Source organism: Mustela nivalis (genome assembly GCF_964662115.1).
Source record: "Mustela nivalis genome assembly, chromosome: 4".
NCBI classification, from domain to species: Eukaryota; Metazoa; Chordata; class Mammalia; order Carnivora; family Mustelidae; genus Mustela; species Mustela nivalis.
Window position 1 is genome coordinate 101,841,869 of NC_139023.1, and position 24,740 is coordinate 101,866,608.

The following is a 24,740-nucleotide window of genomic DNA, read 5'->3' on the forward strand; positions in this document are numbered from 1 at the left end:
TAAATCAATCAATGTGATACAATATATTAATAAAAGGAAGGACAAAAACCATACAATACTCTCAATAGATGCTGGAAAAACATTTGACAAAGTACAGCATTCTTTCTTGGTCAAAACTCTTCACAGTGTAGGGATAGAGGATACAATTCCTCAATATCATCCAAGCCATCTATGAAAAACCCACAGAGAATATCATTCTCAATGGGGAAAAACTGAGAGCTTTCCCCCTAAGGTCAGGAACATGGCAAGGATGTCCCCTATCACCACTGTTATTCAACATAGTACTAGAAGTCCTAGCCTTGGCAATCAGTCAACAAAAGAAATTAAAGGCATCTGAATCACTGAAGAAGTCAAACTCTCATTCTTTGCAGATGATATGATACTTTATGTGGAAAACCGAAAAGACTCCACTCTAAAATTGCTAAAACTTGTATGGGAATTCAGTAAAGTGTCAGGATATAAAATCAATGCACATAAATCGGTTGCATTTCTATACACCAACATCAAGACAGAAAAAGAGAAATTCAGGAGTCGATTCCATTCACAATGCACCAAAACCATAAGATACTTAGGAATAAACCTAACCAAAGAGGCAAAGAATCTACTCAGAAAACTAGAAAATATTCATGAATGAAATGGAGGAAGACACAAAGAAATGGAAAAGCGTTTCATGCTCATGGCTTGGAAGAATAAATATTGTGAAAATGTCTATGCTACCTAAAGCAATCTACACATTTAATGCAAACCTTATCAAAATACCATCAATTTTTTCCAAAGAAATGGAAAAATAACCCTAAAATGTATATGGAACCAGAAAAGACCTCGAATAGCCAGAAGAATGTTGAAAAAGAAAACCAGTGTTGGTGACATCACAATTCCACACTTCAAGGTCTATTACAAAGCTGTAATCAAAGTAAATTGGGGGAAATCAGAGGGGGAGACAAACCATGGGAGACTGTGGACTCTGAGAAACAAACTGAGGGTTCTGGAGGGGAAGTGGGTGGGAAGATGGGTGAGCCTGGTGGTGGGTATTAAGGAGGGCATGTATTGCATGGAGCACTGGGTGTGGTGCATAAACAATGAATCTTGGAGCACTGAAAAAATAAAATTAAAATTTAAAAAAGGGGCGGGGGGCACGTGGGTGGCTCAGTGGGTTAAAGCCTCTGCCTTCGGCTCAGGTTGTGATCCTGGGGTCTTGGGATCAAGCCCCGCATTGGGTTCTCTGTTCAGCAGGGAGTCTGCTTCCTCCTCTCTCTCTTTCTGCCTGCCTCTCTGCCTACTTGCAATCTCTGTCTGTCAAATAAATAAATAAAATCTTTTTAAAAAAACAAAGCTGTAATCATCAAGACAGTATGGTGCAGGTACAAAAACAGACACATAGATCAATGGAACAGAATAAAGAGCCCAGGGGTGCCTGAGTGGCTCAGTGGTTTAAGCCGCTGCCTTCGGCTCAGGTCATGATCTCAGGGTCCTGGGATCAGGTCCTGCATCGGGCTCTCTGCTCGGCAGAGAGCCTGCTTCCCTCTCTCTCTCTCTGCCTGCCTCTCCATCTACTTGTGATTTCTCTCTGTCAAATAAATAAATAAAATCTTAAAAAAAAAAAAAAAAGAATAAAGAGCCCAGAAATGGACCCTCAACTCTATGGTCAATTAATCTTTGACAAACAGGAAAGAATGTCCAATGGAAAAAAGACAGTCTCTTCAAAAAATGGTGTTGGGAAAATTGGACAGTCACATGCAGAGGGATGAAATTGAAGTATTTCATTATACCACACACAAAAATAGACTCAAAATGGATGAAAGACCTCAACGTGAGACAGGAATCCATCAAAATCCTTGAGGAGAACACAAGCAGCAACCTCTTTGATATCAACCACAGCAACTTCTTCCTAGGAACATCACCAAAGGCAAGGGAATCAAGTGTAAAAATGAACTATTGGGACTTCATCAAGATCAAAAGCTTTTGCACAGCAAAGAAAAGAGTCAACAAAATCAAAAGACAACTGACAGAAAGGGAGGAGATATTCACAAATGGCATATCAGATAAAAGGCTAGTATCCAAAATCTATAAAGAACTTATCAAACTCAACATCCAAGGAACAAATAATCCAATCAAGAAATGGGCAGAGGACATGAACAGACATTTCTGCAAAGAAGACATCCAGATGGCCAACAGACACATGAAAAAGTGCTTAGTATCACTTGGCATCAGGGAAATACAAATCAAAACCACAATGAGATACCACCTCATACCAGTCAAAATGGCTAAAATTAACAAGTCAGGAATGACAGATGCTGGCAAGGATGTGGGGAAAGGGAAACCCTCCTACACTGTTGGTGGGAATGCAAGCTGATGCAGCCACTCTGGAAAACAGCATGGAGTTTCCTCAAAAGTTGAAAATAGAGCTACCCTAAACCCAGAAATTGCACTACTGGGTATTTACCCTAATGACACAAATGTAGCAATCTGAAGGGGCATGTGCACCTGAATGTTTATAGCAGCAATGTCCACAATAGCCAAACTATGGAAAGAACCTAGATGTCCATCGACAGATAAAAAAAGATGTAGTGTGTGTGTGTATAATATATATATGTATGTGTACATGTATGTGTGTATAGATTGGAATACTATGCAGCCATCAAAAACCGAAATCTTGCCATTTGCAATGATATGGATGCAACTACACGATGTGGATGGAACTAGAAGCTATTATGCTAAATGAATAAGTCAATCAGAGAAAGACAAATATCATATGATGTTTCTGATATGAGGAATTTGAGAGACAAGGTGGGGTTCGTGGAGGCTAGGGAGGGAAAAAAAATGAAACAAGATGGGACCAGGGAGAGAGACAAACCATAAGTGACCCTTAATCTCAGGAAACAAACTGAGGGTCCCTGGGGGGTGGGAGGAGGGGGGATGGGGTGGCTGGGTTATGGGCATTGGGGAGGGTATGTGCTATGGTGAGTACTGTGAATCGTGTAAGACTGATTACTCATAGACCTGTACCACTGAAGCAAATAATACAATATATGTTAATAAAAATAAATAATTAATTAATTAAAAATAAATTTTAAAAAAGAAAGAAAAACACAGTACAAGACTACGAAATAAAGTATAAATCACTCACAGGAAATGGCCATCAAGCACTACAGAATATTTCTGTACACAGTGTTAATGTAGGTTATAAACAATTCACCAGTTCAATAAGATAATTCCCACAAAAGCTTTCACTAACCATGGCTGGGTTTCTTGGCTTCCATTTTACTCAAGTACAATGAACGTCCTTCCAGAGCAACAAGATCTATCTCTTAGTTGATTTCTTCTCTACTTCATTCCCGATTGTTCACAAAGTCCCCCAAACTATGGCAACCATGTAGGCCTCCTTACTCTTATAAAAGTCTGAAGGCAGGCTCCTGCCCTTCAGGTCTTGGCACTTGTTCCTCTGTCTGGTTACTCTTCTCTTGGTATCAATACTGTGCACTCCTTACCTCCTTCAGGTCTTTGCTCAAAGGTTTCTTCCCAATAAAACCTTCCTGGACCAATTTTTTTTTTAAATTATACCTTGCCTCCTACTTTTTATCCTTATTTCCTGCTTTATTTCTCTCTTTAACACTGTCACTTTTTATATACTATATACTTATTTCATTTATTATCTATCACTCTGCTCCCCATCTGAATGAGGGCAAGGATATATGCTTGCTCTGTTCTCTGCTGTAGCTTTAGTACCTGAAAAATGACTGGCATTTGGTAAGAGTATTTGCATTTGGCCAAACTTATTAGTCAAATTAAGCATTTACGAGTAAAAAAAAGTTGGAATTATTCAAGTTAAATTTTAGGCACAAAGTAGATAGGAGTTTTTTTCTAAAAGCTTCATATGGGGGTGTCTGGGTGGTTCAGTTGACTAAGCATGTCCCATATGCTCAGGTGATGATCCCAGGGTCCTGGGATCGAGCCCCACTTCAGGCTCCCTGTTCAGTGGGGAGTCGTCTTCTCCTTCCCCCTCCCTCCATTCTCTCTTCTGCTCTCTCTCTCTCTCAGAAACATAAAATAAAATAAAAATAAATAAAATAAAATAAGATAATGCTTATTATAAGCATTATAATATAATATATATATATAAGATATAGATATAAGATAGCTTCATATGGCTGTAAAGAGATGAAGTTATAATATGTATTAATAACTTGATTACTTTGACTTCTGGTTCCTAGTCTTTTAGAATACAATGAATATTTTCAATATAAAAAATATTATCATCCTATCTCATGATAGTAGATGGTGTTTTCATTTTCAATGATTGAGAAGAAAATCCACGATAAATACCTATGTTGAATTCCATAAATTTTAATGGACTTAAAAAGTTTGAAGGATGCCTGGGTGGCTCAGTAGGTTAAGCTGCTGCCTTCAGCTCAGGTCATGATCCCAGGGTCCTGGGATCAAGTCCCTCATCAGGCTCCTTGTCCAGCAGGGAGCCTGCATCTCTCTCTGCCTCTGCCTGCCACTCTGCCTGCTTGTGCTCTCTCTCTGACAAATAAATAAATAAAATCTTAAAAAAAAAAAAAGTTTGAAAAAATCCCAGTGCTCTATATATGTAGAAAACAATGGTATATATGTATGGAAAGCAAGTATTCCTTCACTCTTCAGATATCTTACATGAATGGATTCCTAGATACCTCAAAATAACTAGGTTCTGCTGACTCTAAGACCTCCTTGTTGGGATCAAGCAAAGAATTCTAATTTTTAAAAAATCAGTGACTACTATCATTTTAGGCAATTATTCAAGGCTGTTTGAAGAACACTTCTATGAAAAGGATTGTGTCACCACTATCCCCGAACCAGTATTTCCTTCCACTCATAACATTTAAGCTCACATTTTTGCTTCAATTTCTGTCTCCTACTGAGGAATTTCATTTTCCCAGTATGCTCTATAGATCATAGATCAGAAAATTGTGGGAGACGTTGAAAATAAATATAAATGCATTTTTTCTATGGAAGCAAACAAGTAAACAACGTGATCATTTTGCAGCCAAAACACAAAATTTGAAGTTGAAAGAAAAGATTGTTCTTTTACCTCCTAAAGAAGACATAGACTTTTTTTTCTCCTCTATTTATTTATTTTAACCAAATAAAACAAATACTGTGACATAAATTAGCATAGTGTTTAATGTTAGTATAGCATTTTACAAAAAGGAACTTTAGAGGTTTTCCAACAGGGAAAGCCTGTTGGAGTAATGGCATAGTACTATTACATTATAATGTCTCCTATTTGCTCATCTTTTTTTTTAAAGTATCCCTTTAAGGCTGAAACTTTCCAGAACTGAGCCCCAGACAAGGACAATTCAGGAAGAAGAAAGTTAAATTGTGTCCATTTACCCTTTTATGGGGAAAGCAACCATATAACCACAACCACACCTCTTACCTTCATGGGCTCATTATCATTTGACTTACAAGAAACACTTTTCTATATGGCTATTTCTTAATGATTATAGTTTTGTTCAAATACGGTGCCACATAAGGAATTGAAAAAAAATCCAGAAATAATTTTAATTTTTATTTGGAACATTCCATTAGAATAACATCAAGAAATATAAAATGTGAACAAATTGAACTCTATTCCTTTAAGTTCTGTGTTGTGTGAGCTTTCACCTTCCTTCTGAATGGAGAAGCTATAGTAGTCAAAGGAACAAACAGCCAAAGCACCCAGATGACTAGAAGTTAGTTTTCCTCCTGGGGATAGTGGCTTTGGTTAGGAAGAAGAAAAATGTATATAAATTTATAACAATGAAACATAAAGCTAGAAACGCGTCTTCCAACTACAAAAAAGAAAGAAAGAAAGAAAGAAAGAAACAAACAAACAAACAAATAAAAAACAACAAACAAACAAAACAAAACTTGGAAAAGACCCTTTGTTCTTTAATTATTACAAAATAAACAGATCTCTAGGGTCTCTGAAAGACAGCGGGGATTTGATGGTATTTATACCTAGAAAAACAGAAAACAGAGGTAGCAGACAAGCTATTCTAATTATAGTTATACTTGCATTTATAGCTATTCTGTTTTTCATTTTCCTCATACAGATCAGAAGCCTTAAATAACCCCAAAGAGGCAAAGTAACTAGAGCTTTAGTAAATGACTTCCATAAATTTAGAGACTATATTAATAGCATTTTCATGCAATCTTAGGGGTCACTAATAAGAATCTGTAAATGCTCTTTGTTGAATAAACAAAAACTTGCACATTTCCAGTTTGCAGGCTATAGATGCAGATGTGATATTGTGCCTCTAGAGAGTTTTAGTCTTCTTTCTTAAGGTTTCCAAACCCTGAAACTACTGCTTAGATCTATCTATAGGCGTGAAGAAGGTCTAGTGCTTCAGGGAAAGCTGCTAGTAAGTCCTAATTTCTTTTTCTGAAGTGGTTCATTACCTAAATATGTGTCCAAATCACCTGAGGGTGTTTGTTAGTATATAGCTAATATGTAGCTTCTTGGACTGGATCCTAGCAGTCCTTTCCTCCGCCCCCTTTTTTTCTTTTTTCCTTTTTTTGCTGGGAGCGGGGAGTGTCTGGAGCAGAGCATAGGAATCTGTACTTTTAATACACATCCCTATGGATCTGACACAGCGGAAATCATACACCAAGAAACGCTGTCCTAATGTTTCAAAGGGATTCAAAATTATTTTCTAGATACAAGTATTATTTTTTTCTTTTGAAAGATAATGGGCTTCAAAGAATAGCCAAAGGTTATGAACTCAAGTCTGTTACAGAACCAGGAAATCTCTCTTCCCTCCTTTTGGAAATTAGTCTTGAACTTCACCGTGACAGCTTCTGGTGTGTTATTTAAATTAACCCTGGTATTGTTATTAAACTTTTCAGATGGTTCTGTTTATCTACCCAAGTAGAAGGTGTGTTCCTAGGAGGTGAGAACTACGCATACATACATAAATATTTTTTAAACATTATCTAGCACTCCTAATAAATATTTATTAGGCCCTCAATAAACATTTTAATTTTAATTCAAATGCAACCTAAGTCGCTTTAAAAATCTGCTTTAACTTCTGAGACCTAAAGCCACCTCTCTCATGAATACTGCTTCAAACCCTGTTGTTCCATTATCCCTTTGCACAGTAGAAAATGGAGGCCACACCTAATATTCATTAGAAATTGGCAACTGTGCACTCAGGCTCCGTTATTTAGCCACAAGGAAAAGGCAGAGCCACAGTAATAGCTTTGACTGATTACTTGGCAAGGGAAGCCAAGCCCTTGGGGTGTTCCAGACTCTCTTTGGCCTATAAACCTGTTTAAAAACCTGTTTCTCAGAATTTAAGGCTTAGCTCAATTGGGGTCAGTATTATAGTAATGTCAATAATTCTGCTCTCAGCTTTCAGGCAGACCGGTACAATTCATCATCAACTTCATTTTCATGGAAAGGCAACTTTTGGGAAAATAGCTCTAACTTAAGCTATTTTATTTTGATTTTTCTTTCCCTTAAGAAATAGTTGTGCCAATATTACTTAGCTTGGATTTCGTGCTCTCTAAACCTTAGCACCTTCTAGTGCTTGAAATTATTCCCTAAAATTGGAATAGTGCTGAATACACAAGATTTGGGACATCCACCAAGGCAATAACTCAAGGCTTTCAGAGAAAGATCAAATAAGTCATTAGGTCTGAAAGTCATTTTCGGTAACTGAGACATCATGGTGTTTCAGAATCACCTCTGCCTTTAGCTGCTTTTAGGGGGGTTGGTACTAGGCAACACTGCCAAGAGGAATACTCTGGCAGGGTCTATTTCTTTCTCTTAGAAGTCAAAATCCTTAATAAAAATAAAGCAGTGTTCACCCCCACTGAACAGACAGCTCCATTTTTGGTCAACTGTTAGGAGCATATGCCAAAGTAAATTAATTACATCTGCTCCTGGTAGGGAACTCCATTCCCGAGGTTGTAGTTGGAGTGATGGCCAAAGGTGCTCGCTGTTCACTTGTTGTGAGGTTTCTCTCTTTTAATTCTAGAAACTGAAGAAGGAGAACGGCTCAGGAGAAACTTTTCTTGGATCAGATCTTGCCACTAGACTAAGGTAGGAAACATTCATTCATATCCAGGATAACATCGTTTTTTTCTCCATAGGAAAATAGTTATCCGTATATTTAGATGTTGGTCCTAATACAGGAATTTATTAAGGTGGATACAGCTTTAAACTTAAAGTTTCTCTGAACTGATCTCTAACACTGAACTAAGCTGCTAATAGTGAAGAAATAGTGAGCTGGAGCTACTTGTCACCTACCATCTTTAAGAGTTACCTGCGCGTGTTAAGTTCCTTGTGGGCGGTATCTAATTCTTATTTATTTTTGTATGTGCAGTGCCCAGAATGATACTTGGTGTAGCTGAAGCACTAAATAGATGCTTGTGATTTTATGACTTAAATCTATGCCTTTCCGTGATACCAAAAATGAGTAAAGAACTGCAACAACTTAATGACCAATAGAAAGCGATAAAGTTAATTTTTAAAAATTCTATGGGCCCTGTTTAAATCCACTTTCAGTCTCGATGCTAGCTTGGAAAGACATTTTCCAGAGTCCAGGAGTCCCCGTGTCTGTAGGGGTTTTAGTTACCGCAGTCAGCCGTGATCCAGAAACAGATGGCCCTCCTGAATTGTCAGCATGTATAGGAAAAAGCTTTGTATATTCAGGGTTTGGTAGTCTCCAAGTTCCAGACATCCACTGGCAGGTTTTGGTACGTATCTCCTGTGGCTAAGGCGGGGGGAGGGGGAGATACTGTAGTCTCACTTAGTCTCCTGATTTCACTTTAATTCAGCTACCACTCTCTTGGGCCACATTAGGACCCCAATTTTTGTCTCCCTTCAATAGAGTCTAAAAGGTGGGAATGTGCTAGACACTCAGACTGGTTGGCATGCTTTGATTTAGATATCACAGCTCTCTCTGGTTTAATCTTTGATGATGAATAATCTTTAGAAATGAAAGACTATAGTGGAACCACTAGGTAAGAAATGAAGTAGGGCAGAAATTTCGGCTTTAAGCTGCATGTGGTAGAACACGATATACACAGTACGATGCCAATTTCTTCTAAAAGAATCAACCCAAACCCATGTCCAAATTAATGCATATAAATAAAATCAGAAAAAAAAAATGCCAGGTGTGGTTATTAATACATAGTCAAGCAAAGAGTTAATACATGGAGTAGCAAGGGTTTTTATCTTATTTGTGCTTCCTTATATTTTTCAGATTTTTACAGTGAATAGTTTCTTCCAGATTAAAAAAAAAAAAAAAATATATATATATATATATATATATATATATATATATATATATAGTAGCACCAAGACTTTAGGGATGAGGAAGGAAGTCATGATTAATTCTTCTGAAATTAACTAACATGGTCTGACCTGTCCTCACCAATCTCTCCTCTTCCCCCACAGTGAATCTAGGGGAAGGGGAGAGCCATGCAGAGAGCCATGGGACCTTCACTAACTTTATTTTTCTACATGTTCCAATGCTGTCTCATGGGGGCAGGCAGGTAACAACAGCTCTAAGAAGGGCTTTTTCTTCCACATTTCATTTTTTGATATTGCATTTTTCTCTCTCTACAGAGCCCCGAATCATCCCTGATGTTATTTTTAGTCATGCTCAGAGGGGGGCAGGAAAAAGTCAATCAGGGTTTCTGGCATGTCAGCTTTTCATAAAGGGAACACAAAGTAGAGCTCCCAGCAAGCTTCATCAAATGTAGGATTTATGTGGGAACTTTCATCTACATCCAGTTAAAATGTTCCCTGCTAGGCATGGAAATCATCGTTTGAAAAAGCCTTACTTTAAGGACTGGATACAGTGGCTCAAATGTTGCTTCAGCTCTTCTTCCTTTTCATAGGTTTCCAGTATGCTGTGCGCCTCATCATGGTGGTAGCAGTAGATTTTATAAATCTCTTCCAGTGGTCCTTTAATCTGCAAGAATACTTCTCCTGATAAATGCAAGACAAAGGCAAAATGACGTCAAGTCAGACCAAAAGGACGCTCTACATATTTATTCTTGGTTCATGTGATCAGTATTAGCAAGTTGGATCCGTTCCACTTTACCCCCAGGTTCGTCAGAAGGGCTAGACAACATCCCTCCGTTCCCTTCTCTCTCTTCCCCTCCAGTCCCCCCTGTCCCTTCCTCCTCCCCTTTTCTTTCTTTTTCCCCTTCCTTCCCCCCTTCCTTCCCTCCTTCCTTCCTTCTTTTTGTCTTTTCTCCCTCATTCTTCCCTTCCTTCCTTTCTTTTACAAAATGAAGGATAAAGAACTTAATGGAGACAGGCAGCAAAAGAAAGCTGGTTTTCTCAGAGGTGATTTATGCACCCGGCTGGTCTGCAGGAGCCTGGTTAAAAGCAATACCTTAGAATCAGTCTGTATGGGTTTGGATCAGGCTGTGCTACAGACTTGGACAGGTTATGATTTGGACACGTTATTTTTCCTCTCTGAATCTGTTTCCTCACCTATAACAGGGGACAATAACAGATTCAATTTCAGGGGGTCATTACAAAAATGAAAGGGGTAGTGTGCGTACCGTACATACACAGTAAATGCTCAAAATGGAGCAGTGATTGTCAATTTGTTAGAGGTATGGAAAGTGAAATCTCAGGGTCTAGGTAAATCATTTTTTGCTATTTATTGCACGAACGTTTTCTGAGATTCTCTGAAAGGCAAGCAATGGAGTTTAGGGAAATAAAATATTTCCTTATATGTTATAATAGAAAGAATTGGCCATTATTTCTGTTAAAACTCAGTTGGATAGGGCCCCTGGATGGTGCACTTGGTTAGGTGTCTGACTCTTGGTTTCAGTGCAGATCGTGATCTCAGGGTCATGGGATTGAGCCCTGTGTGGGACTCTGTGCTCGGTGCTGAGTCCGCTTGAGATACTCTCTCCCTCTGCTCCTGCCCCCCCCCCCCACTCTCTCTGTCTCTCTCTCTAAAATAAATAAATAGATCTTAAAAAAAAAAAAACTCAATTGGATAATACTATAAACCAGAGTTATGATTGTATCTTCTTAAAGCAACTTGGGCTAATTGTATCCAGGCATTTAGGAATCCTTCTTGATATTATAATAAAATTGCATCTGTAACTAATAACTCAAGGAGATATTGAACAATAGCTGGATTTAATCACCCACTCCATCACTTGAAAATGTATATTAAGCATCCACTACACACCCCAGCACTATGTTAAGATGATTTGGGAGACACAGAAAAAATATGTGATGGGGCCTGCTCTCAAAGACACTGCATATTTGGGATTGACAATAATTTTGGACCGAACTGATTGGGAGTTACACAGACATACCAACCTGCACCTATTATAGTAACAACAGTCTGTCATTCTTCCTACAGAAATAGAATGTCCTTTGTACTTTCAGTGTGCTTTGCCCACATTAACCATTTAATTCCCTACACATATGAGGAGATAAGAGGTTATTTATCCCTATTAAATAAGGAAGGACAAATCTGAATTTGAAACAAATAAATGATTTTTCCCATAGTTCTGTCCAGTGGAGGCTAACTAAGCCAGGATTAGAGGCTGTATTCCCCTCAATTTTACTTAGGTGTTGTTAGCTCTCCACACATCAGAGCTTTGCTGGACAGACAGGTACAAACTGAAGCAGAATTACAGATCACTGTCGTCTAGGATTTGGGGGCAACTGAGTAGAGTAGATTCTCATCACTCCTGAGGATGAATTTGAGAATTAAATGGAATGTAGATGTAAAATACTTGTAACAAACTACCTGCTCAATAATCATCACTCGTCTCTTAACGCTACCTTTCTCTCTCTACAATTAAAACACTAGTACTTCTAAAGTATCACTTTCTGTTCTAATCTATATCCAACCTGTAAGAGACTTTTCTTCCCTTCCCATTATATGGGATAGTCCTGTGATCCTAGTAGACTACATGTGTGTGTGTATGTGTGCATGTGTGTGTGTCTTGTTTGTTTGTTTTTTTTTTTAAAGATTTTATTTATTTATTTGACAGAGAGAGATCACAAGTAGGCAGAGAGGCAGGCAGAGAGAGAGAGAGAGAGAGAGGGAAGCAGGCTCCCTGCTGAGCAGAGAGCCCGATGCGGGCCTTGATCCCAGGATCCTGAGATCATGACCTGAGCCGAAGGCAGCGGCTTAACCCACTGAGCCACCCAGGCGCCTTTGTTTGTTTTTTAATAGTGCTTTTCTTTGAACTTGTAAGCAAACAGTGTCTGTGAGCATCTTTGGAACTGAAGGGATGAAGGATTTTTGTTTTGTTCCTGGGATTTTAGTGAACTCATCTTTCTACCAGTGTAATTCTTGCAGATCTGGTCTTCAAGACAGGAACACAAATTATAAGGAACAGGGAAGTTACAAGAAGAGGAAATAAAATAAGATAGTAACTAAATTTAAAGATGGCAGGAGAGGAGGCCAACCTCCTAGGAACAGAGCCGGGGGGCAAATGAGAGTGAGGGCTAGGGGAGGGTCTCACCCCGGGAAGTGGGAGCAAGTGGCAGGCCTCGAGGAAGCTCAGCAGCAAGTTAAGAAGAGAGACCTGGAGACAAACAGCCCAACCCAGGATGGGATTGTAAATATATGTGTTTCACTACAAAGCAGTTTAGAGTGGAGACAAAGAAAGGAAGAGGTAAGGATGACTTCATAAATTTGCAGTCGGATCAGGTCAGAAAGTCAAAAAACAAGGGACAAAGACATTTATTTTACACACAATGAAACCATTAATTGTAAATTCACACACACACACACACACACAAGCACACAGACACACACATTTTAACAGAAATGGCATAGTTTGGAAGAATTTATAGTTCTCTCCTTAACAGCAGAGTCAAAATTTTTACTCTTTTCCAAGTAAAATTCTGCTGGGGCTCTAATAACAATTACTGAAGTTAAAAGATATTTAAGCACTCTAATTGAAAGTCATTTATTCACCCAAAGGCCAAGTACAACACTGGCAGGCAGAAGATTTGATTCCCCTTCCAGTCCTGCCAATGTATTCTGCTTCATAATAATGCAGATAAAGCGATGTATCTCGCAGCAAAGAAGTGATTCTGTTTCCACGGTAACATAACTCTGGGCTGCGTTTCCTTAGTGGTGAAGGACAACTGCTCTGTCTAATGGATGTGGGTTTGAAGGGATGATTAGGAATGAAGGAAGGATTGAGCCAAGACCAGTGAAGGTAATTTCACTTCTGACTGCCTGTCACAAAAGCACCAGAACACTGTAAAATAAATATAACTATCGTGTGCTTAAAAAAAAAAAAATTCTACAATTCAAGAATTTCTGTACTGGCTTTCCCCCAAAACAATCACCATGCAGAGGACGGGAAAAATACCCTTTTCCCTCTTGGTTATCTCCTCGACAAACTCCCCAAAATATTGAACATGTTTTTATGTCCTGGTATCGTTACTCAGGTGTTGCAAACTTTTCCCTTCACTAATCTAAATCTATTCATATTTCTCTTCTTGGCCCACCTCTTCTCTATGTCTAGACCCTCATGTCCATTGCCAAGATGTGCCATACCAAACAATATGGCCCCTCTGTTATTCTGACACCGCTTAAAAATGAATTTCCCCTGCAGGGCAGTAACCCAGGGTCTGAACAGTGATATTCAAGAGATCTTTGTGTCCTAGACTTAGTTTAGGAAAATGGCATAAAATGGAATGAAGCAGTTACTTCATTGTTTCACAACAATTTAATGAGGGACTATTACTTACCAAGCACATTGGTAGGTACTGCAGATACAAAGAACCAACACTTCCCTCAGGAAGTTATGAAGGCCAGTGAGAATAAACTATTTATTTACCAGTACGGTAAGTACTTTGTATAAAACACGGAGGGAGAGGGGCGCCTGGGTGGCTCAGTGGGTTAAAGCCTCTGCCTTCTGCTCAGGTCATGATCTCAGGGTCCTGTGATCGAACCCCGCATCAGGCTCTCTGCTCAGCAGGAAACCTGCTTCCTCCTCCTTCTCTGCCTACTTGTGATCGCTATCTCTCAAATAAATAAATAAAATCTTAAAAAAAAAAAACAAAACCATGGAGGGTTATTTGCTCTGCTCTTGCATACTTGTTAGCAATTTCTATAACAGCCTGCCCTTGATACAGGGGCTCTGAGCGAACACAAGCACTGAGACATACAGAGGGAGTGGTCTAGTATGGCTGGACAGTGCCATGTCTGTGGTAAAGTTCCAGAAGAGGCTGTATTTGTAAGCAAGAGTCAAATCATGAAGGACTTTGCATGTCATTAAGGAGCTGGGACTTTAGCCTGCAGGTAATGGAGAAGCACTGATGATTGATTTTAAGGAGCAGACTAACATGATTAGATTGTATTCTAGAAGTGGTAATTAATTGTATGAAAGACGGAATTTGAGGGAGGAGTTAGTGAGACTAGAAGAGAGAATCCAATTAAAAAGCTTCTGTGTAATACAAGAAATAAATAATGAGGGCTTACAAGTAAGTTCTAGCACTTAAGAGGAAGTGCGCTAAAATCAATGGCCTGTTTTCAAATCGTGGTTTTACCATTCACTCCTGTGACATTTGAGAGAGTTACTTGACTTCTCTGTCCTTTAATTTCTTGATCTGTAAGATGGAACAACAATAATAATAGGGCTGTCTGAAGATTAAGTGAGTTAAAATGTGTAACACGTCAGTAGCTGGCCCATGCAAATGCCCAATGGATGCTAGCTATAAACAGTGGAAGAAAAATCAGGGAGGATAGAGAATAGGGCAAGAAAACAGACATCAATATATGTGAGGTGAAGAGAATTCCCATTATATCCCTGGATTCTGGTTTCAGTAAGAATGTAGATATACAATGATAAGATACTGAGAGTTTCTGTAGAAAGACGATGAGTTTAATCTTAGATGTACTGAGTTGACTCACCCAAAATATATTTAAGTGGAGATATCTTTTATGGAATTGGATATGTGAGTCTGGGATTCAGGAAAAAAAGTTCTGGAAAATAAGTGTAGGTATGTAAAACTGAGGACACAGTAGCCATGACTTTGATAAGATCATGCAAGAAAGTCTACAGAGTGATAAGAGGGCTTGAGGACCAGGTGCTGGGGAACACTAACACTGAGGGGAGTCTAAAGGGAAAAGAGTCTGCACAGAGCTTGAGAAGACAGTCAGAGAAAAGGGAGGAAAACTAGGATCGGTGTTAGTTAAGCCAAAGGCAAAGTAGTGAGAAATATGGCAAATATTCTGGGGATAACAGAGCTTGCCATTGTCCCCCAGTATCAGCATCCCCCTTGAAGCAATACCATTTTTACCTGCAGCAAAATAAAAACTTCATTTCCTAGCCTCCCTTGCAATAGGGGTGGCCATGTAACTAAAGTCTGCAGAAAATTGTCCGTGACAATATGCAGGAACTTTAAGAGGCAGATAGCTCATCATTTACCCCTTCTTCTCCATATTTTCCTTTGTTCTTCTGGACATTACCTCGTCCATGAAGACAAAGCTAAGTGTGAGCTGGAAGAAGCTTGAATCCCAGAGGACTTTGCAGAGCAGAGCTGCCATATAGACCTAAAATACATACCTTTAGACCATTACACAAGAGAGAAATGGACATCTCTTATTTAGGCTAGTCACGTTTTGTTTTGTTTGCTGTTTCTACTGGCTGAACTTAATTCTAATCAACACACTGTTTTTTCTCCTTCCATAAAAAAATGTTTGGGGAGAAATCATAACAGTTCAAGTGACCCTCTTCACTCCCTATAAAATCTAACTCAAAAATCAGATGAAAATGTTACTTAAATTGTTACTGATTAAGAGTGTTAAGGACTGGATGTTTATTTCCCTTTAAAATCCGTATGTTGAAGCCCTAACCTCCAGTGTGATGTTATTTGGAGGTGGGACTTTTGGGAGATAATTGGGTTTAGATTAGATCATGAGTGTGGAGCTGCCATGATGGGTTAGACATGAGAGCTTTCTCTGTCCACCATGAACAAGGCAATGGATTAGTCAGCCACATGCCAGATCATGGATATGTTTCCTTCCTTCCTTTCCTAGTGCCCTTCTAGTCTCCAGGACAGGGTAGAGCAGGATGGGAAGTGAGAAGAAAGAGATAGGGGAAGAGTAAACACTGCTTACAGAAATCACTACTATTGACCTTTAGTCTCATTAGTTCCTGCCTAACCTGGGAAAAAACCTGACAATGGAGGATACCCTAGCGACCCTGGTTAGGGTTACAGAATTCCTACCAAACACAGGAGCCAGGTGGTGCAGGCAACCATGGGAGAAACACAAGTAACCCCCCGAGTATCAATTTCATGAAGACATTTGGGAAAAAAACAAAAACAAAAACAAAAACAAAACAAAAAACTTTTTCACAGAAAAGAGTAGAGTGGAAAATTTTCGTGAGTTCTTAAGAGAAAATGAGACTTCAAAGTTGTTTCATGTCTGTGGCAGTGGCTTTGAGTAATAACTCTACATTCCCTGGGGCTCCTATTTTTCTTCTGGTATCAGGAATATTTCAGTAAAAAATTCTCAGAAGCTCTAGAGTAAGATAAGTTCAGAAAAAATGGATTTGACGATGAGATTTGACAATTCTGAGGTCTCTGGTGACATGGTAACAGCAATTTCAGAGGCGTAGTGTGAGGTGAGATAGAGAGGTGAGGAAGTGGAACCAGTAAGGCTAGCTAAGCTGTGAAGAGAAAAAAGAGAAAGGAGGGGAGCGACTGTGGGACGTGTGATCCTGTCCTAGGGCCATTGCTGTGTCCAGTGGCAGGAGGACAATGTAATCATTGCAATGGGGTCTACTAAAGGAGAGGCTTTCTACAACTGAGGCAGCACCACCCAACCCCTCTGGCAGTTGGAGGTAGCTGGCAGCAGGGCAGGACTAACTGGGGAGCATCAGTGGTCATGGAGGAAGAGTTAGGGTCTCCTTCTGACTATTTCCACCATTAGTTATGGCATTTGGGGCCAATCAGGTTCTTGCAGTGAAGTGGTTGGAATGTATGTTCTTTAAATATTGCTCCAATGCTCACATTCTAGAATACCTCTGTTTATTTTGGTGATAACTCGTGGACTCTTCCCTAGCCTTTTTGACTTCCTGCATATTTAACTCTAGGTGGGCATTTTTTTTTTTTTACCAAGTGGCACATTAGAAAAACACTAGCTCTCTGAGAGTTGAAAGCTAAAATGTTTCTGGACCTGGATTAGGAAGAGGTATAATAACATTTCCCTCCTCAAGGTGGGTAGCACTGATGACCCTGTTCTTAGAGCAACCAACCCATAATTCTTGATTTCTCTCACCTTAGTATATACTTCTCTCAAGGGTGTGAGCCTCCGCTACAGCTAGTGGCTCTAGACCACCTGCCAGCCTCTAAGCTAATGTAGGACCAACCACAGGCAGATGTGATCACTGCGATCCTTCTGTGTGACAGCCAGTAGGGTCCAGGACCCTACTCACTATCTCCAACATCCATTCCATTCGTTCAGTGCTGCTGAGGACAATGTCCCAAGTGCTGGCGAAGCATCAGTAGCGAAACAGATAAGAATTCCTCTCCTCCTGGAGCTCATGTTCTGGGAGTGTTCTTCAAGTCTTGTTCTCTTGGAGGACTTGCTCTTCCCATTTGAAATTTTAAATTCCCTTCTCAGTATCCATTGAACAGATGAATGTGGCATCCATTCCTAGCTGCTTATCTATTCTTCTTTGTTCCAAACTAACAAACGTTAGAACGGCAATGCACCCACTTCAAAATACTGACCTTTCTCCAATCTTTGGTAGTCAGGGGTGCCCAAGAATGGGTGCAACTGTGTATTTGTGTGTGAATGTGTTTGTGTGTGAGATGCAGTAACGTGTGTGTGAAATGAAATAATAAGACACAGGTTGAAGGCACTGGAAAGGGCTTTTATTCTTCCGAAATGAAAAAAAAAAAAAAGAAAAAAAAAAGCCTCAGGAGAAGGTGGTTTGCTTTACTGCCTGAAGGAAGCCATGCTTGGCAGTGGAGCAGCGATTGTGAGACCAGGAGACCACACACCATACGTCACTGTACATTAAGTACTAGGAAGGAAAAGGTTGTGAGGAGCCAACCCCAGCTGCCCCAGTTCTGAGCTACTGAATTATGGATTTCTTGTTCTGTGAGGAAAAAAGCCCTTTTTTGGTTAATGGCTCTGGTGAGGTTCCTGTCCTAGGTGGGCAAGTACAGTCCTCACAGATCTGAGTGACTCGGCATTGGCTGCAGAACTCGTGGTGACAGCCGGAGTGAAAGCCCAGATTTGTCTCCCACCAAAGGCCATGTTCTCTCTGGGCTACTGTGCACCCTTATGGTTTGCAAGGTTTGCACCCCTGCAAATGCACTTCTCACTTTCACTCCCTGGCTATGGGGAAAGTGTTCAGGGTCTCATGGAATGCTTAATGTTTGTAGGATTTAGGACTTCATTTCTATGTGTATTCTGTACAATACCTGATTTTTCACGGCTCCGTTCAGGTCTGCCTGCACAGCAAAGTGCTGACTTCTGTGAGCTAGCCCCACAGCACAGCATCCAGGAGCTTCCCATTCTCCTCAGAGAGCCGAACTGTAGAACTAGTTACTAAGCCACCCTGGCTTTATTTTTACTACAAGAAATAAGTCCTTGTAGCCCTGAGACCTCACTTGACGGCACTCAGGGGACTGGAAGCCCAACCCACATTGTATCCCGTTGTTCCCTGCCTCCGGCTGATTTGTACTCTCCTGTATGGATTCAGGTATCTTTGACCCCACCTCCCAAGAAAAACGTGTTTTTTTTTTTTCCTGTCACCTTCTCTGAAGCTGGTAGCTTTTCTATTACTGTTAACATTTCGAATAAAATGCCCTGACCTTCCAGCTGCTTCATCTGAGTCTTGCCCCTGCTGACCTCACACGTTCCAGGACCCAGGTCTGGGGTACCCCCAACCTGTCCCCACTGGCCAGAATTAGCTAGGTTGAATCTATCTGAGTACAATACGCACACACTCACACATACGCACACACACACAGATGCACACACGCACACTCTTTAGAAAAATTATTCAGGTGAGCTACTTGGCAGCATCTTCCACATGGCAACAGGACATGAATTATCAGTGACTAAAGACCTTCTTACAAAATCACTGCTAAAGGCACAGATTCCTGCTTCAGGGACATACAAGAGACACTGCTTTAGGAGAACAAAGTACTGCCACAGAACAACAGTGCATCACCACTACACCTTCAAAGAACAGAAAGCTCTAAATTGTCTTTCTCTCAAAGGATAAACTCGCCCTCAGGAAAAGGCAAATGAGAAATTACAGTTCCTTTACCACAAACTTCTTTCAGCTCTGGTTCTCCATACCGTGTGCAGAAGCTAAGCACCTAAGGTAGATCCAAACCTAGTCATAACTCTGTCTTTTTTTCTTTTCTTTTTCTTTCTTTCTTTCTTTTTCTTTTCTTTTCTTTTTTTTTTTTTTTTTTTTTGAATGCTTTGAAACATTACAGTGTTGTTGCAAATGTAGATAAGAAATTATAAGCTCCCTCTGGAGTATCTGTCTATGTGACAGACCACCTCAAAACTTAGTACCTTAAAACAACTGTTTTAATTTTCTTTCACAATTCTGTGAGTTGGCTGGAATCAGCCATGTGGTTCCTCTGCTCCCTTCAATGCCTGCTGGGGCTGCAGTCAGCCCAGGGCTGAACAGACTGGATGGTCCAAGATGGCTCATTCACAAAGCTGGTGCCTTGGCAGGGACAGCAGGAAGCTGGCCTCAGCTGGGATGCTGGGACAGCTGGGCCACTTTCTTACATAGTCTCAGGTCTAACCTCTTTTCATCTGACTGCTCCATGTGATATTTCCAGCAGGGTAGATGGACTTCTTAAATGCAAGTTCCTCAGATCGCTAAGGTAGAAACTTCTAGGCTTATAAAGGCTGAGGCCCCCAGGCTCTGACACAGCATCACTTCCACTGCATTGTAGGAGTCAGTGAGTCTCAGGGCCAGTCCAGAGTCAATATGGCACTAGACTGCACAGCAGGGTGAATACCAGGGGGCGTGGTCTGTGGAGGGCCATCTTTGGAAAGTGTCTGTTGCATTGTTGTTCATTGCTGTTCATGCTATTGAATGTGGAAATGATACTTGATATGTACAGTCATGCTTTATAGAAAAAAATTCATTGGCTTATTAAGTCTATGAATCACCAAAATGCATAGATATTGGGAGCATCTAGGAGCTACACACATTCAGTGAATCTGATTGTTTGAAAAACATGATCAAGACCTCTGGGGAAAAGAAAATCACATTTCATTCCATGGTTATATTCATAAGAAGTCAAGTTTTGTAAATAGGTGGGTAAATTAAATATTCTCAGGCTAATAAATTAGTAATTCCATGTATTGGATGTTTATTAAGAATAGGCACTGGGGGGGGCGCCTGGGTGGCTCAGTGGGTTAAGCCGCTGCCTTTGGCTCAGGTCATGATCTCAGAGTCCCGGGATCAAGCTCTCTGCTCAGCGGGGAGCCTGCTTCCCCTTCTCTCTCTGCCTGCCTCTCTGTCTCCTTGTGATCTCTCTCTCTCTCTTTAAAATAAATAAATAAAATCTTAAAAAAAAAAAAAAGAATAGGCACTGGGCCATCGTTATTTATATGGGGTTTTACTTAATCTTCCCAAATACTCCATAGGGTGAGTATTACTAACTCAAATTTCCACATGAGAAACTGAAGTTCAGTGAGATTTTGTGACTTGCCTGAGATGAAACCTCTAGTTATTGGATGAGCCAGGATGTAAACCAACATCGAACTGATATCAAAGCCCTCGTGTTCTTAAACCCCACACCAGCATTTTATCTGTTTTGTCTTTGCTCACCCTTTTCTTAAATTGTTACAGAGTAATCTTCAGTTTAAGTGGGAACAAGAGCCACCTCTCATATTCCCATTTTCTAAAGATTTAGAGCCCATTTCCTATTTGACAGGCTGCTGTAGTCAAGATTTTAAAATCCAGTTTCTATCTTGGCATGATAGTCCAGACAATTCCCCAGAGCTCTCATATCTACAAACATATGCCTCTGTGCTTAAACTTGAACCTCATCCAAACCCCAAGGTTATTATTGAGTAAAATCCTGCTCCTGGTTTATCCAGGTAGGAAAGTTTCCCTCTGGCACTAGAGCTGTGAATCACAACCTCTCATTTGTGCCATCTAAGGACAGAGAAAGGGACACCTGTGCTTTTCATTTTGTGGTAACATGATTTAGGAAATGCCCCACCAAAATCAGGTTATCCAGTGAAATGGAAGAGCTTTGGTGAAAGATTTAGTGATAGAAATGGCTGGGAGTGGAGGTAAGGGTAGAAATTGCCAGTGAACTTTGCACTGATACGGCTACTGTGTTTGGGTCATGGAGGTCTCCTTGGCACTATGCTCCAGCCATATCAGACTGCACTCCTTAATGAGAATTTCCTGTACTCTGCTACCTTGGGGCCTCTATGCCATTTGTCATTCAGAAAGTCATCTGCTATGGGGTGCCTGGGTGGTACAGTTGGTTAAGTGCCTGTTTCTGCTCAGGTCATGATCTCAGGGTCATGAGATGGAGCCCTGTGAGATACATTGCCCCGTGTTGAGCTCCCTGCTCAGTGCAGAGTCAGCTTAAGATTCTCTCTCCTGGGGCACCTGGGTGGCTCAGTGGGTTAAGCCTCTGCCTTCGGCTCAGGTCATGATCCCAGGGTCCTGGGATCGAGCCCCACATTGGGCTTTCTGCTCTGCAGGTAGCCTGCTTCCTCCTCTCTCTCTGCCTGCCTCTCTGCCTACTTGTGATCTCTGTCAGATAAATAAAGAAAAAATCTTAAAAAAAAAAAAAAAGATTCTCTCTCCTTCTCTGGGCGCCCATCCCACCCATGCTCTCTCTTTCTAAAATAAATAAATAAATCCGAAAAAAAAAATAAGCCATTTGCTTCAATCTCCACCTTTCTAAATCTATCAAGTCCAAGCTCAAAATCCATTTTCTATATCAAGTTTTTCATCATCTAAGTTAAATCAATCTCTCTCTGTGAATCTGTATTAGTTAGCTATTGCTTGAGAAAAAAAAAATCACCCCAAAACTTAAAGGCTTAAAACAACACTGTTTATTTACAATTCTCTGAATTGACAATTTGAACAAGGTTCAGCTGAGATGGCTTGTCTCTGGGTGTGGCTGGCAGGCTTTATACATTTGTTTGCAATCTATAACCAGAGGCCACCTGGCTGAGGAGACCATACTTCCATGCTCAAGGCCTTGACCATGTTGTTTGAAGTAATTGGGTAGTTTGAGCCTTCTCTTTCCCTGAGCAGAGAGTGGATGTCACAAGGCTGTTGTAGAACATCATTTTGCCACATTTTATTGGTCAAACCAAGCCATGAGGCTAGCCCATATGTCATGTATGGAAATTAAAATATGACTCCAACTGTTTTCAGTTGGTCTTACTGTTTTCATTTCCTTATCTATTTTTCTATCATCTCCCTCAAAGTTGCAACTCATGATTGGTAAATGCAAAAACTGTGAACACATTCGAATGACTTTTCTCTGTAAACCATAATATTTTTATTTTGAAGTAATTGTATACTTAACAGAAAATTGCAAAACTAGTGGGGGTAGTTTCCAGATAGCCTTCAAACAGCTTAACATCTTGTATAACCAGTAAAATGGTCAGAAAAAAAAAAAAATGAAGTGTGCTTTTGTACTAATAACTAAACTAAACACTATATTTGAATTTCAACACTACATTCTTTAACTGTTCTAGAATCTATCCAGGCTTCCATTCACATTTTTTTGGTCACATTTTTTGTTACATATTTTGACCATACACATTTTTTTGTTACTTCCACAGTCTTAAAACGCTGAGATTCGGGGCGCCTGGGTGGCTCAGTGGGTTAAGCCGCTGCCTTCGGCTCAGGTCATGATCTCAGAGTCCTGGGATCGAGTCCCGCATCGGGCTCTCTCCTCGGCAGAGAGCCTGCTTCCCTCTCTCTCTCTCTGGCTGCCTCTCCGTCTACTTGTGATTTCTCTCTGTCAAATTAATAAATAAAATCTTTAAAAAAAAAAAACAACAACGATGAGATTCCTCAGTCTTATTTTATCTTTAATGACCTTGATATTTTGGAAGAGCATCGACCCATTATTTTGTCAACTGTCCCTCATTTGAGTTTGTTCATGTCTAATTTTTTCTCATGATTCGACATGATCACATGCATTTTGGGCAAAAGTACTACAGAGATGGTACTGTGTTCTCCTCACTTGTCTATGATGGGAATGTGTGTTATTCCTTGGTACTGTTGACCTTGGTCATTTGGTTAAGGTGGTCTCTGGTTTCTCACTAAAAATCTACTGTCTTTGCTTTTAATAGTCAGATAGGAGATACTTTGAAACTATGAAATTCTCCTCAAACTTTATCCACTAAATCAAACACTGAACGGTGGTTTTGGCTGCAACAATTATAACTTCAGTGTTTGTTTAATGGTGATTTTCTATTCTCCTCTTCCTTCTATATTTATTCATTGAAATGTACTATCAGGAAGATTTTCCTTTCTCACTTATTTATATCACTATGAACTCTATTTTATCTCATGGGTAGAATTATGTATGTTGTTGCTCAAATATGTAAGCCATAATATTTTTAATTAAGAAAAACTCTTCTATAAGCATAGAGGCACCTGACACACTCAAAAAAATTTTGCTAAACAAAAAATATTATTTTGCTAAACGAAAAATATTAAGTATAGAGAGATTGTAGATCTCTCTATATTGAAATATGTAGATATTTGAGCTGAAATATTTTCACAAGTACTAGCTTTTAGCCTCCATTTGAATTCTTTTTCTTTATTTTTACAAAATAAACTCACCAAATAAATTGTTTCTATTTATGATTTTTGAATATTTTTCCAAATGTAGATATTATAAAATCTGGTACAGAATATTATTTTATTCTATTTAATAGGAACTCCATCAAAACTTCTTTCTATATGTCAAGTTTTACAAAATGTTATTATAGAATTTTAAAATTAAATCTTCTGTACCATATAAACCCATTTTTTAAAAAAAACTAACTCCTGGTTATATTAGTGATAAATTTCAGTGTCTTCCTATTTGCAATTTCTTTTTCAGTAATTACAATTGTAAAAATTAAAATGCTGAAGTAGTTCTTTTTCCTCTTTCTTTGTTGAATACTTTAACTAAAGACTTCTCATTAATTTTGAGTAAATGTCAATTTCTTAAAGTTGATTACTGACCAGCAACAAAGAAAATATTACCATCATGCATAAGATTGTTTTTTAAATTAATATCAACTTTATCCTCCAGATATTGTATTTAGTTTACTCTAACTTTGTATGTATAAAGCTGTGTGAATTTTGACTATAGTTACCATTTCAACTAATAGAATATCACAGCTTTAGTACATAATCAGCACAATCTCAATTTCTGTTCCATAGATTTCTTGTCTTTATTTTTATATATATTTTTAAAGATTTTATTTATTTATTTGACAGACAGATAGAGAGCACAAGTAAGCAGAGTGGCAGGCAGAGGGAGAGGGAGAAGCAGGCTCCCCGCTGAGTAGGGAGCCCCATGTGGGATTTGATCCCAGAACCCTGGGATCATGACCCAAGCTGAAGGCAGACGCTGAACTGACTGAGCCACCCAGAAGCCCCAAGATTTCTTACTTTAATAAAAATACTAGTTTACTGAGATGTTGTGCTCCCCCAAAATATGTGTTCATATTTCCATTTGCGTTCACAAGCTTAATTTTTAAAGTAAGAATAGCATTCACAAT

General features: G+C 39.5%; 1 protein-coding gene across 4 annotated transcripts in view; it reads right to left on the bottom strand.

The window, feature by feature from the left end:
• The window catches only part of ARHGEF38 (Rho guanine nucleotide exchange factor 38), a 151,314-nt gene that overhangs the window by 53,639 nt on the left and 72,935 nt on the right, over positions 1–24,740 (bottom strand). For all 4 annotated transcript variants that reach the window (XR_014311302.1, XM_082729173.1, XM_082729171.1 and 1 more), the window contains exon 4: positions 9,817–9,964. Coding sequence is in view for 3 of the 4 variants with exons in the window: in XM_082729173.1 (XP_082585299.1) it covers positions 9,817–9,964 (148 nt within the window). In the remaining variant the exon portion in view is untranslated. The remainder of the gene's footprint in view (positions 1–9,816; positions 9,965–24,740) is intronic.